The 14,541-nt window shown below is 50.2% G+C and overlaps 1 protein-coding gene across 2 annotated transcripts in view; it reads left to right on the top strand.

Moving 5' to 3' along the window:
• The window catches only part of PRRC2A (proline rich coiled-coil 2A), a 41,889-nt gene extending 27,940 nt beyond the window's left edge, over positions 1-13,949 (top strand). For both annotated transcript variants that reach the window (XM_088128587.1, XM_088128588.1), the window contains exons 16-32: positions 175-2,262; positions 3,468-3,718; positions 4,569-4,696; positions 5,158-5,287; positions 5,775-5,860; positions 6,008-6,253; positions 7,482-7,670; positions 7,802-7,876; positions 8,120-8,294; positions 8,377-8,429; positions 8,627-8,715; positions 8,854-9,112; positions 11,350-11,448; positions 11,549-11,776; positions 11,860-11,948; positions 13,010-13,103; positions 13,221-13,949. In XM_088128587.1, the coding sequence (XP_087984713.1) occupies positions 175-2,262; positions 3,468-3,718; positions 4,569-4,696; positions 5,158-5,287; positions 5,775-5,860; positions 6,008-6,253; positions 7,482-7,670; positions 7,802-7,876; positions 8,120-8,294; positions 8,377-8,429; positions 8,627-8,715; positions 8,854-9,112; positions 11,350-11,448; positions 11,549-11,776; positions 11,860-11,948; positions 13,010-13,103; positions 13,221-13,358 (4,417 nt within the window). In that variant the 3' untranslated portion in view covers positions 13,359-13,949. The remainder of the gene's footprint in view (positions 1-174; positions 2,263-3,467; positions 3,719-4,568; positions 4,697-5,157; positions 5,288-5,774; positions 5,861-6,007; positions 6,254-7,481; positions 7,671-7,801; positions 7,877-8,119; positions 8,295-8,376; positions 8,430-8,626; positions 8,716-8,853; positions 9,113-11,349; positions 11,449-11,548; positions 11,777-11,859; positions 11,949-13,009; positions 13,104-13,220) is intronic.
• Positions 13,950-14,541: the final 592 nt, after the last annotated feature.

A 14,541-nucleotide genomic window follows, 5' to 3' on the forward strand; every position in this document is an offset into this window, starting at 1 on the left:
TGCCTCATCCCCAAAGACATCAGCTTTTGAATCTCCGCTGCCTCAGAATCTGCTCTTCCTTATGCCTCTTGTACGAAACTGAAGAGTTGGTGAGGAGACAGAGGAAGGCAGATGGCACTGTTGGGGTCTCTGGTTGACTTCTGTAGTAAAAGATACACTTGACGTCCTTTTCAGCAGTGAGACGCCTCCTGTTCGCCTACGTGATGCTGTCACCCCTCAACCATACCTGGGGAACTACCAGGGTTTCTCAGAAAATGGCAATCCTGCACCGTTGCACCGCTTCCCAATGGATGAGCCACCACGGCCAGGAGGACCCTGGCAAGCTAGCCTGCCTCTGGCAGCCCCGGCAGAAGTAAACAGAAATGGACGACCTGAGCCCCAAACCCAGCCATCTCGCAAAAGTGAAGAGGAACCACAGTTGCTCCATCGCGATCTCCCAGAAGAGATCAAATCAGTGGAGCCTCTAGGCATTCGTCCAGTAGTAGCTAAAAAGCCTCCCTCTGAACAGCCAAAAGAGGAGCCGCTGATCAAAGAGGATCTACTACGGCGGGTGGAGAAGCCACCCCGGCAGCAGCATGAATTCCATAAGCAGCCACGGCGCGAGTCCAAAACAGAGACACGTTGGGGTCCCCGTCCTGGCAGCAGCAGGAGAATTGAAGAAATTTCTGGAGACAAGGCTCCGCGCCGAGCTGGACCCATTAAGAAACCACCTCCCCCTAAGGAGATAAAAGATGAAGGCGAGGACATGCGTGCTGGAGGAAAGGCCAAGGAAGGTGGAGAGGCAGTGAGTAGTAAGCCAGACCCATCAAAAGAATCTCCAAAACCCGGCAAGGAGAATAAAGCCAAGCCAGTGGTCAATGGTGGAACAGTGATGCCACCCAAAGAACAGCAGCAGCAGCAGCAGCAGCAGCAGGGCACACTGTCACCAAACCGCCGGCGGCGAGAAGGCCCTTATGAGCGTGGTGGCTACGCTGGCCGTGGCCGGGCAAGGGGGCGAGGAGAGTATTTTGCCCGAGGGCGAGGTTTCCGAGGTGCTTACAGCGGCCGTGGCCGAGGTGGCCGGGGAAGAAGCCGAGAGTTCCGTAGCTACCGTGAGCCCTTCTATCGACTGGATGACGGGGTTGGTAAATCTGCAGGGCCTGGCTCCAATTTCCGCCCTCGCAACACCAGCGAGACACGGAGTGAAGGCTCGGAGTATGAAGAGATCCCAAAACGACGACGTCAACGGGGGTCTGAGACAGGGAGTGAGACCCATGAGAGTGCCAGCGATGTGGCCCATTCAGACAAGGAGATGACCAAAGAACCAGCCCCTAGCCAGCGCAACCGAGGTGCCCCAATGACTTCTACAGCAGCACCCTCTTCCCAGCACCCTGGCTTGCCTCGATTTGCTGACAAGATGCCCCCACGCCTCTCAGATCCAGGAACCCGTAGCGGGCGTGTGTTCACTCCCCGGGGTGTACCCTCTCGTCGTGGCCGAGGAGGGGGCCGGGCGCCCCCTGGTGGATGGAGCCCTCCATCCAAGCCCCAGCCCAACAAGAAACCTGAAAAGCAACAAGAAGTAGTTCTGGAATCTTCAGTGAAAGAAAAGGCACCATCGGGACCTCCAGCGGTAGCCCCAGAAGATACTGGTGGTTTTCAAGGCCCCCCAAAACAACCTCCCCTTGGCCCCAGCTCCGATCGTGGCTTTGACCGACCACCTCGGCGACGGCGCCACGGCCGTTCTCAGCAACAGGACAAGCCACCTCGATTCCGGAGGCTGAAACAGGAGCGCGAGAATGCCGCCCGACTCAATGGTGAACAGAGGGCAGGTCAGCCTTTCTCCCCAGCACCTTCTGTTCCCCTCCCAGAGGAATCGACTGCCCGAAGAGCGGCTGGCACAAAGTCTCCGGACTTATCCAACCAGAACTCTGACCAGGCAAATGAGGAATGGGAGACTGCTTCGGAGAGCAGTGACTTCACAGAGCGCCGTGGTTGTGGGGAAAAAGAGCCGGCACCTGGCGGACCTCCCCCCACTGCCTTCCTGAAAGGCAGCTGTTCTGGCGTGCCCTCTGTTGGGGGGCGTCCCTCTAGCAATGAGCTCAGTTTAGCCCAGAGGAAGGAAATGTCCAAACGCAGCTTCTCCAGCCAACGACCTGGCATGGACCGACAGAACCGGCGCTCCAACCCTGGCTCCGGGGGAGGAGGCAAAGCCAGCCGTGGAGGGAGTGGCAGCGGTCGCAGTGGAGGGGATAAAAGAAGCTGGCCCTCGCCCAAGAATCGCAGGCAAGTTCTTGGGGCAGCCGTCGAGAGGGGTGGGTGGGAGGCAAATCCTGCATTAAGTGATGCAGGTGAGAAGAGAGCCAAAAACAAAGCATGGAATTCTTGGCAAGGGGAATGATTTCGTGATTAAAATGTTCAGGTTGACTTAGGCTAGCATAAGCCTCCATCACCTCCAACCATACTGCTGTCCTCCAGTCTTGTTGGGGTACAATTCTCATTACCACCACGCAGCATGGTTGTCCTGGCCAGGAACGATGGGAGTAGCAGTCCAATGTGCCAGGCTAAGGGTTGATTCACGGGTTGGTGAAAGGGCCATCAGTAATGGTTAGTAGTGTGTCCCAGTCACCTAAGCTATAGTTGTAATTTTTGTTTGTACTTCCTGTACTACTGTTTAAAAAGTCCTGTGGTGTACAAGGATAAAAACTTTAACTTGTAACATGTCAGTCAATGCAAAGAAATAAAAAATAAGATTACTGAGCCTCAAACCATGTGGGAAATGCACCTCCTCCTCTTAGGAGCAAAAACGAAGAGCGTTCAGATACGCTCTCAACATTCCACCTGTGTCCCCTGACCCAGTCTTCCCACAATAAATGTAAGCGGGTTCTTTTGTAGACAGCCTTACATACTATGCCTGGTTATTCCTGGTAGCTGAAATATCACACACTAATTCATGTCCAGTTCAAGCAGCTGCTTCTGAACGCATTGGCTCTGCTTAGGAATGTATCTATGGAACATGGTCCTCAAACCACTTTCCACCTTGGTTGAATTCCAGTACAACCATCTTGGCCAAAGCTGACTGTAACCAGGTAGTCCTCAAGAGTGCCTTCAGCAAGAGCCCCCAAATTCTCCTTGAATGTCCAAAGTAGTCCTTCTGGGGCTCCCTGGTCCCCTTTCTAGGAATTTATCATTGAACCCTGAGCTGTTTGCCAGTTTGTCAGGTATCCTGTTGTTGGTGTTAATGAAATCCTTTGGCTGAAAAGCTGGATCAAGAGCGAGTCCCTTTCTTGAGTCAAGACCCACAGAGTGAGAAATGAGCAGTGGGCTGATCAATCACAGGCGTAGAAAGAAAAGCCTTCAGCCCAGAATGAAAGGGAGGGAATTTGAGGGTGACCTACAGTGGACAGAGGGAGGAGAAATAATCGCCTGCTCCTCCCTTGCCGTCTTCTGTTTTGTAACGCTTCCATTGATCACCATTTGCTCCCCTCCAGCCGGAACACCGACGATCACTCTCCAGGCCTGAGCCTACCTCCTGCTCCTACTACCAGTACAGTGTATCGCTTGGATCGCGTCATTCACAGTGACCCAGCTGGCATCCAGCAGGCTCTAGCTGAACTGGGCAGCCGCCACACAAAACCCGCCTCCCCTGGCCCGGCTCAGCCGTCCTTCCTGGGGCCTGGAAGTGGGAGTGCTTCTGGGCTCCCGTTGGGGTGCTTTGAGAATAGGAGTGGCAGTAGTACAGGTAACGTGGGGCTCTTTTAGGCCAGGGCTCTAAAAACTTTCATCCTATAATTTGCTAGTTAGCAAGAACACTGGTTTGCACTGGAATTGTGAGTGGAAGCTCAGCTTATGGGGTGGGGAGGAAAAGCCATTTGTTTGTTTAATATACTGGTATCCCACTGCAATCCGATGAGACTTTACCCTGCGTAAAGAAAAATAACTTGAAATGTTCACGGTAGGCATTAAAATTAAAGAACAATTCAAAGATTGCTAGCTGTATATTTTTTAACTTTCAAATTGAACTTGCCAGGAAAACTATAATATTTTGGAGTTCCCATTTTTTTCCTCCTTTGACAGTAAATTTTCTAGAAGTTCATGAGTTTTTTTATGGCAGACCTAGTTTCCCCAAGGCACAATGCAAGCTTGGTTTTGCAGATTACCAATAATGGGCTCTGGAATGGATTATTGTCCTATCTGCTGCATTGCCACCAAGTGCTTCTAATCTTGGAAGCGTAAGATCTATGGGCTTCCAGAGAGAGACAGAATTCAGGTTACAGATAGTCCCCAGTTCCGTTCCCAAGGTCTGTCTTTAAGTCAAATTTGTATGTAAGCTGGAACAGTATTATTGTATAATACTGTGTAAGTAGTATTGTGTAATGAACTCAAAACGTCGTGTATTTAACTCAAATCATTGTGCATTTAACTTGAATTTTGCTACAGTAGGCTCTGTTCTTAACTATGAGTTGTCTGTAAACTGGACATTCTTAACCCAGGGACTATCTCTGTAGAGTTTTTGTAATCTTTGTAATGTCTTTGCCTGATTCTGTCCAGTTTCATTGGAATCCAAATGCTTTCTGCTTCTCCCCATTCAGATTCCTGCTTCCTGGACAAGAACCAGCTTCTCCGTTCCAGCAGTGCTCCTCTGAAGGAATCTGGCACAGTAAGTGGCTTTGGTACAAAACGCCGAGAACGGCCTCGCAAGCAAGATCTGCTACAGCAGGTAAGTAGATTATTCTCATCCTAGTGCAAAGTTGAGGAAAAGAGATGAATACAGGCAGCCGCCAGGTTAAGAACGAGTTCCATTCCTAAGTCTGTCCTTAACTCAAATTTGTATGTAAGTAGGAACTCACACTTATGAACGGGCTGCCTATTACTAAAAATGGCGGATGGCGTTCTCCTTCCTCGAGCCAACGAACCACTGAAGCCGCGCAGTGTTTCCATGAACCTCTGAAAACAGGCTGTATATTAAAAATGCACAGCTTCGGCAGTTCATGAAAACATTGCGTGGCTTTAGCACTTCATCAGCTTGAGGAATGAGAATGCTGTCTGCCATTTTCAGCAATAGGCAGCCCTTTCAGAAGTGTGAGTTGTTGGTAAGTCGGACATTCTTAACCCAGGAACTGCCTGTGTTTGGTTTAACCCCTTACAGATAACTTTGCTACCTTTCCCCACCTTTCTCAGGAGCCTCTGAGCTTTCCCAGTGGCCCAGGTTTTGCACCCTCCAAAGAAGAGACTCCAGGGGAGCCTCTCAGCAGGAGTGTCCCAGTGTCAGAAGGGCTAGCCCCGCAGATCTGGAACCATCTGAATTCTAGTAAGTTACTTGAGCTGTCATAGAATGTTGGAGTCTGGCAGCATCCAGGTTGGTTGGTCGGTCGGAGGAGGGAGGGGAGGGAAGGGAAGGGAAGGGAAGGGAAGGGAAGGGAAGGGAAGGGAAGGGAAGGGAAGGGAAGGGAAGGGAAGGGAAGGGAGGGTGTCCCTGGTGGTCAGGGTACAGAGGCAGCTTTGGCAGACTTGTTCATACCAGTTAGAGATGTCTCTGTATAGATGCTTTTTTATTTAATTCAGAAAGCAGCTATTCTTTGAAAATCCTGGATAGGTGTTTGGCACAGAAGAGTCAGGGAGTGTCTGCAGCCTCTGGGCATCACATATATGGCAATGTTCATGTGGGTTGAAAATAAATAAATTCTTCTTATGAACTGGAACAAGTCTTAAACTTGGGTAGGGTGAGCCTTGGAGGCCTCCTTAGAAGTTGTAGTAGAAAAGCCTCACCCAGTTGCCCCTCTGTTTAATCCAATCAGACTCCTCCCGCAAAAGCTACCGTCCTGCCTCCATAGAACCATGGATTGACCCACTGAATGCATTTGAAGAGGTTGCAAGTACAGAGGTGAGAGCTGGGTAAATCTCTGCTGAAGGGGTGGGGAAGCATATCCATGAGAGAGCAGAACTGATGTTGACAGGTGAGGAGGACTTTGTCTTGGCTTTCTTTTAATCCTTAACTCTCCTAGCTGAATCCCATTGGCCCCTCTTTCAGATGAGCCTGTCTGACAGTGGTGTGGACCTCAGTAGCGACTCTCAGGTCTCCTCGGCCACCTGTAGTCAACGCAGCTCTCCTGATGGGGGTCTGAAAGCCACACCAGATGCTGCCACCAAACGGGGTGGAGCCATTGGCAAAAGTAAGGATGACACCATGGCCACTGATCCAGAAGGAACAGACACTAAAGAACAAAGGAGGAGGCCACCACCAACTAGAGACTCCGGTTTACTCAAGGACAAGAAGGTACAACATTTATTCTTGGGTAGCTGCAAACCTCTGATACTTCACTGTCTATTCTGCCTCTGGCGTATCAGTGATCTTAATAACTTCTGACAAGGGTTATATTTGTTTGCATTCTGCCATCTAAGTCTTAATCTCTGTTCTTCTGACATGATCAATTAGGCTATGCTTATTGGGCTTGGAAGACACTCTTCTCTGCTGCTATTTCCACTCTTCTCCCTTGCTAGTTGGCCCCACTTAGGGCTCAACCTTTGAATCCAAATGTTCTTCCTCTGCTACTTTAGGTGCTGTGATAAGACAAGGCAGTCCTGCAGGTACTTAGGTGCCAAGCTACATGGAGCCTTATAGGTCAAAGCCAGCACTTTGTATTGCGCTCGGAAACCTCTCTTTTGATAAACAATATAGGGCCTGAAGCAAAGGTATAACCAGGCTGCTGCATGTTGCACCTATTACATTTTCTGGGTGACCTTCAATGGCAGCTCCGTTGCAGTAATCTAGTCAAGTAATGAGGACGTGATTCACTGTTGCGAGATCCTTGGAATCCAGCTAAATAGGATCTTTCAGTGGGGTGCTCAATTCATCACTCCTCCTTCACATTCCTCCTTGGAACTTTTTCTAGTTTTGCAAATTGCTGGGCATCACCCCACACTTCTTTGTGCTTGTCTTTGCATTCTAAAGTGTAGAAATACCTTTCTTGATAAAATTAAGTGACGCAATGCTTAGTGTGTAATGGTGGAGGTAGTGTGTTGTTTTTACAAAATATCTGCAGCCCTGAAGTAAGACTTGCCAGATTTACTTGAAATGAGCACTTACAAGTATCCTGTGTTACATCTGGCTCTTAAGTGTGCCAGCTCTCCCCTTCAAGATTCACTTCTGGTTCTCCTTTTGGTTTTCAAGAGAGACAACCTTATAAAGCTAATCTGCCAGACTAGATAGGTGTGATACGTCTGTGAGCGTCAGAAATTTCACAGAATCCCTGTCTTGGTCCTGGTTGAATCCAGTTGCACCATCATCCTTCCAGCAGAGGTGGAAGGAGAGGAGATCATGGTACCTTCAACTGAAGTGAGGGGCAGCTGGGTGTCTCTTGGATAACTTGTGAGGCCTTTGACCAGATTAGAAGCTATCCCCATTCAGCGGATAGGTGGTGTCTTCAAGATGCGTGGGTCCAGACCTGCCTGCTAAGGTTAGAAAAGTTTGTCTCATGAGTTTCTTCACTTCCCCTTTGCAACAGGTGAGCAGCTCCCCCGAGCCGCTGTCCCGGGACCACCCTCCCCCTGGCGCTATTGGCACAGAGCGTTCCCAGCGGGCAGAGAAGGCGAAGGAGAGCACGGAGGGCCTGGGGGTTCTGAAGTCTGAACAGAGCCCCCAACTCGAGTCCCCGGGGACCTGCCCGCCCATCCAGTTTGGGGCCAGTGATAAGGTAAGCATGAAAGCTGGGAGTCCCTGAGTTACCTGCACACGGAGGCCAAGGGCTTGCCCTAGACTTTTCTTTGAAAACTCTGGGCGAGAAATCCTTGGCTCAGATCTTGACTTGGAACTCTGCCCTTTCAGGACGCTGACCTTCGTTTCATTGTGAATGAAGGCCCAAAACCAGACGAAGAGCTGCACCAGGCACTCACCGAAGGGGTAAGTGGTGGTGGCTCTGTATGCCGCAGTCTGAGATAAGAGGAGCTCCACCAGAGTTACTTGCAGTGCACTCCCTGAGGTGTGGTTTGAATTGTATTGCCAACGGTTTGTGCATGGACTCAAACGGTCAGTATACGTAGCGACGGAATAAACGTGGGTGCAGTTGGTTTGTGCCAGAGGGAACTGGAGACGTGGACTGTGACCATCGGCCTCTCAGCAGCCTTTCCGCTGCTCTCTCCGCAGCTGGCCTCGGCCCCCAGAGAGTGGGAACTGCTTCCCCCAGCACCTCCCAGCCACCGAGCTTCCCCCGAGATGCCTCCCGGTCGCTCCTACGAGCCCCGATCCTTCCCGGGAGCCCCAGCTGCGGCCGCCTCTTCCTGCTTGCACAGCTTCCCAGCAGACGCTGCCGTGTTCTCAGGTAGGGGGGTTGGTTCGGGGACGGAAGGGACTCTTTTGCGGCCTTAAAGCAGATTAGTGCCTGATGGTGTTTCTCTCTGCAGGTGAGAGGGGCCAGGGGCCACGACTGTACCCGGAGCTGTTTTATGGGAACCAGGTAGCCATCTCAGCAGGGGGGAGGCAGAACAGGGAGATGGTTTCCTGGAACGGAGCTGGGGCTTGTGCGCTGGGCACAGACCAGTTTGAATTACGCCTGCTGCTGGAGTACCAAAAGTGGGCCGGGGGGGTGGGCAGGTGCGTCGGAATCCCGCTGCCTCGCCCTCTGATGGCCTCCTTTCCATCCTCTGGCTGTAGGTCCCCAGCGCCCAACTCGAGTCCCAGCTCCACAGCGCAAGTGGTGGCAGCAGCTACCGTCCAAGCACCCCATCTGTGCACTCGTACAGGTACAGGCCAGCAGAAGAGCAGACGATCCTGGGTGGGGATAGAACCCCGATCTGTTCTGTTTCAGTCCTTCCTTGTTTGGGACTCGGAGGGTCAGGTCACAAAGGCAGCTGTTTAAGAGCCAGATTCTTGTTCACTAGGTCCCAGCACCTGTACCTCCAGCCCAGCCCAGCCCCCACTTCTCCAGCTCAGACGGCAGCGGGCGCGGTGCTGCCGAGTTCAGCCTTGCTCTCAGGAGTGGCCTTGAAGGGGCAGTATGTGGAAATAGCAGCCCTGCAGGCGGCCGACCTGCCCAAACTTCCAGCCACGGGCTTGCTGTACCAGGCGCCCCCTCCTTCCTTCATCTACAGCTCAGCCTTCTGTGGAAGCCAGCTGGCTCCTGAACAGGCCCTGCTTCAGGTACTGGGGAAGTTATACAGCGAGCTGATGGTGGGGTGGGCAGGGAGCAGGGAGGGAGCAGGTGAAGTTATTGAAGGCAGTTTAACAGTGAACTGGAAATCCAAAGCGGGGGCCAGATTGGGACAAAATAGCACTTTATGAAACCAAATATGTACCAATCAAAGCAGATGTTTTGTATCACAGGTGAGTTATGGCCAGCACTTTCTCCTTGATGCGATGCTTTTCAAATAATTTAGCATCTACAAATGCTGCTTGCCCAGTTCTCTTGATCGGTAAACAAAACTTCGTTTTATTTATTCATTCAGTCCACTGATAGGCTTCCTAACCCCAAAGAGTCTGGGCTGCTCACAAAATGCACTCAGATGACACAGCGATAAAACAAAAATCAACATTTGAAAAAGCCTTCCCCCATTTATAGCTCTGATGTGAAACGGATTTGCTTTCCAATCCTGCAGTCGAGCAAAAAGTTTCAGCAAACAAAACTTCCGGTCTGTGTGCGGAGGGGAAAAAGGCTATTCCAGTCGCAAAGGCACTCGTGCTAAGAAAAACTCTGTGATAGTTTTGAACCCTTTGCATGCCAGGTTGTGCTGCCAGAAGCATTCTCTGACGACGGGGTAAGGTCAGCAGAGGCTCGTTCCTCGTGACTAGATCAGTGGGAGCGTGACCCGGGAGATCCAGTCTGGCATTTTAAACCTGACATTCCTGCTTGCTTGCCCCAAAGGGGGCATATCTTGGTATGCGGGCATTGAGATCATTACCACTTCTTACCAGCACATTGCAATGCTTACCAAAGGAAGAGCTTTTCTTCACTAGCTGAAAAGATTCCTCCAGTCTCCAGCAATCAAGTTTTCGACAACTGCAGTGAAATTCATACAATGTCTCCCCTCAGCACCCCATTATGTTTTAAAAGGCAATTGGTAATAGAGACCAGGCAGCACAGCAAAGTGAAAGATGAATTAAGTCCTCTGGAAAAGGTATTCCTCACTTTTCTATTGAAGATGTGCAGAAGATTCCACGCATCTGGCTTCGGATGGCCCATGTGTGGAAGTCTTGGTCAGTGTAAGGGACTAAATTGGCCTGTTTTGTTCCAGATAAAGACCCAAATATGGTTACAAGCTTGGGGGAGGGGGCAAAATGGAAAAAAAGGCCCAAGTTGTTGTTTTCTCTGTATTGCTGGAAGCATTTCATAAAATCACAGAATTGGAAGGGCTGTTACTGCAATTGATCCAACCTTCTGTTCAGTGCAGGAACCAAATCAAATCATCCAAGACGGGTTATTGTCTGGCCTCGGTTTGAATATATCCTAGAGAATGTTTCATCCCCAGATCAATGAATTTTGCTTGTCCAGTGTAAAGGAGATTGCCATTGTCTGAGTCATGAATTCCAGTGTTGAACTGCTCTTGTTTTAGGGAAGTTTTTTTTTTTTTTTTTTGCCACATCACATAATGGCTCATATTCAATTTGCAATCAACTACTGTTTCGGTATATTTTTTGCCAATCCTGTAACTAAGCCAGGGATCCCACATTTTATACTTCAAGAAGTCCTTTTTGCTATTCTTAGCAACCACTAACCTCGGCTCAGCAGCTGTTTATCTGCCGTTCTCCTTCCAAGGGCTGTGGGCCGGCCGCAGTGTCATAACAATGAAAGCTAAATGGTAATAAGGAAACATCAGTAGCAGAAGGGAAGGTGCCCTTCCCCAGCCCTTTCACTTTATGTGGGACGGAGGCCCTCAGCAGCCCCTTTCTAATAGTCCCTGCTATTTGCTTTCCTGGACTAAAAATTCAAACCGATCTTGCTTAGATGAGACAGTAAAGGCCATTACATTTTTAAGTCAGTGCTCTTGCTGATTCTTCTTGCATGGTATGAAGAGCTCCATTCCATCAGCTATAGTTTTCTACAGTGCACGTGTCTTTATCTGAGGTTCATTCTTTTTTTCCACTTCCCACTGGATTCAGGTTAAAGCCCTCCTGATCAAGCTCACCGTGCTTTGGTGCCCCAACACATTTCTATCCTTCCCTGTGAGGTGCAGCTGATCTTGCTCTGCAGCCCATCATCTTGGCAACTCAGGTTATGGTCTCAGAAGCCAGAGCTCTCCACTCCACACCCTTTTTGGGTGCTGCCTGGGCCCACTCCAGAAGGGTATTTCTAGGAAGTGTCCAGGGTTCTTTTCTCCAGCCCTCCAAGGACCAGGCGCCCCGGGCGTCAGCCCTCTGACCTGCGCTTCCTTCTTCCACAGGTGCGCCAGGAACTCGCATCCCCTTCCGAGTTCTACCCAGCCACGCTGGGGCAAGGCAGCCAGAGCAATTTCCTGACGGCCACAGGACCTGCCCAACAGGTGAGGAGGGTGAGCTTCCTCTCCTGGAGATCCCCAGACTCTTCCTGGGAAGGCCAGGCGCCCTGAATGCACATCTGCCTCTCTCTTTCTGGTTCCCCAGGTGCTCCTGCCAGTGGTGGAGACACCCCAGTTACCACCAGTGGTGAACTTTGGCTCTTTGCAACAAGCACCCCCCGCTGCCCCTGCGCCACCGCCGCCACCCCCACCTCCCCCAATGCCTCTGGTTCCTGTGGCTGCCCAGGCTCTCCGGCCCCCGGGGCAGCTGGCTGGGCGACTCATGTCCCCAGCCATCCGAGCCTTTCCTCATGGCGGAGTGGGACGTAATGAGGTAAAGAGGGGTTGGGAAGATGGGGCCAGCTGAGCAGAAGGGATCCCCCACTCCCAACTTCTAACAATGCTTGTCTTCTTCAGCTTCATGCTCTGGAAATGAAACCGCTGCCAGATTACCGGAAACTCAATGGTCTAGGGTCTGTGGGTGCCCGACCCCCTTCTGGGAGCAGGCAAGTACTTTCTGTGGGGCAGAGAAGATCTTAAAGAGAGTGGGAGAAGTTGGGGGGGAAAGACCTGTGGTTGAAGTTATCTGGACTCCCAAGATTGCAAACTCCATCCGCTCTTCCATCTGGGTAAAGTTTTGCAAATGTCTTGGACTCCTCCATCTTATCCCTTACTAGCCCAAGAGCTCTCCCGATCAAGCTCTGTTAGCTTTCCAACATGGGGGAGTGGATTATGGTGCAAAAGGAGAATTTTTAGCAGCCCTAAAGGGTCAAGTGTCGTTGCTAGTTCTTCTCTGTTTGCTTTGTCTTTGATTACACCTTGGCGTAGCACAGCAGTTGTCTGGTGGATCCCAGCTCAACTGCAGCTCTTTGTGGTGAAATGGATTGAAAAAGGGTTCCTGCGAGCGGGGAGGACCCTCTTGGCTGCACCATCTTGAGCCCAACCAGTTCAGAAAGGGAGTTTTGCATAGTATTTTGCCAGCTTGAGAAATGTTTCTTCCTTAATTTAAATGAAAATGTCAGTTCCGAACCCTTGACAATTCTGTGTGTGTTTCCAGTTATTTCCACTCCAGCTGTCATTGCTCTGATTCCAGGCTCAGTGCTCAGAGCAGATACAACCAGGATGGGGAATGATTAGAGCAGGGATAAGCCACAGGCTGCCCAGGAATGCTAGTGTGTCCCATTTCTCCTGGTGTGCACCAATGTACAGTTGCCCGGGTCCTGATTTTTTTTTTTTTTTGTAAATATTTTTTTAATCAACAAACACAAAACAATGATCTGGTATGCTGCAAAGCCAAACATAAATCTCTAGTGACTGTTTGCAAAAGTGCCTTTTGTCTCAGCATGGCTCATGAGGTAGAAGAGACTATCTTTGAGAAGATATTGGAGCAAGGATAGGTAGCCTTCTGGGAGAGGGGGGTTTATAAGTGGCCATGCCCACAATAGCAACCATTTTGTGAGCATGCTGACCACAGGCTGATAGTGACATCTAAAGCCACTGAGAGCACAGGTCAAGGCTGTCTAGGGTCTCTCTTTCCGAGGCTGAGCCTTTTTCTCTTCTCCTGCAGACCTTTCTCTGGAGGCTTCAGTGCCAGGCTCAAATCTCCTGGGTCTGGCTACAGTGGCCTCTTTCGTGCCCAGCGCTTTGAGTTCTACCAGCAGGTAAGGCTGACTGGGGCTCCCTAAGTGCAAATGATGGGTGAGATGGCAGACCAGACTGAACGTTGGCTTTAACCATCTCCTCCTCTTTTTCCTCCACTTCTCTTCTTGTCCTCGCAGTCAGATGTCCTTAGGTGGAACCCCCGCTCCTGGGAACGGGCAGCTCAACCACGGGATGGAGCTCCAGCCCGCCGCCTTGAGCCAGACACCCGTTCCCACACTGACAAGCAAGACCCCAATCTCACTGGCCACCACTAGCCCAGAATACTCCTCCCTCCCCTTTGGATTTGGTTGACATCCTCTCCTCAGAATGATTTTGGGGGGGCTCTTTGCTGGGGCTCATTCCTCCTCTCGGTTGATGTATCCTAAAGACGGGGTGTCTCCTTAACTCCTTTTCTGTTTATGTGGGGAGGGGGTACACTGAATTTGTCCCCTCTGTTAGGGGTATTAGACTCTTAGTGGGATACTCAGAGTGTAATTTGGGGGGGCAAGGATCAGGATTTTGGGAGGCTCCCAGCTGAATGTATTTTTGCTTATTTCCTTTGGTTTCACCTGAGTTTATTTTTCTGGGAGGGGCTGTGTTGCCTCTTTTGATCTGAGGGGGGAGCTGCTCTAAAGTGTGGAGTGTAAATATATATAAATATGAACATGTGAGGTCTTGCCTCTTCCCTCTTCTATTTATGGGAGTAGGGGGAGGCGTGCCTGGGAGCCTGCCTCCTCTCCTATCTGCTCCCCTGAGTTTGAAATAGGAAGCGTTGAGTTTTTAAAAGGTGGTCAAGCTGGTTTGTTTAATAAATAAAACCAAAAAAGTTGTTTAAAAAAAACAATAAAATAAAAAGATCAAGCTGTTGAGTTCCCTCTGTGTTAATTTTTACTGATAATACCTGAATTACATTTTAAATCTATCGGGATGCATCTAGACTTGGAATACAGGTAGTCCTCGACTTACAGCCACAATAGGGACTGGGAAATTCATTGTTAAGCGGTGCAGTTGTTAACCAAGGCAGCATGTGACCGCACCCAATTTTATGACCTTATTTTGCCATAGATGTTAAGCAAATCCGGTTTCTCCCATTGACTTTGCTTGTCGGAAGCTGGCTGGGAAGGTTGCAAATGGCAATCACATGATCCTGGGACGCTGCAACCATCGTAAATACATGCCAGTTGCCAAGCACCTGAATTTTGCTCACATGACCATGAGGCTATGGTTGTAAGTGCGAGGACCGGTTGTAAGTCACTTTTTTCAGCGCCATTGTGATTTTGAATGGTCACTAAACGGATGGTCTTAAGTTGAGGATTACCTGTAGGACAGTGAAAATCAGTGGGATTCTAATTAGTGACAGCCAAATTAAGAGTATTGCTCAAAACACACTAAGCAAAAAATGGGGGTCTGCCAGTGGAGCTTAGCGGGGCAGTCCCTAACAACTTTTTTCTCTAAATC

The sequence above is a fragment of the Python bivittatus genome, unplaced genomic scaffold, assembly GCF_059951505.1.
Source record: "Python bivittatus isolate LINGU-HERP-01145 unplaced genomic scaffold, Pbiv_v1 ctg000750_np1212, whole genome shotgun sequence".
NCBI classification, from domain to species: Eukaryota; Metazoa; Chordata; class Lepidosauria; order Squamata; family Pythonidae; genus Python; species Python bivittatus.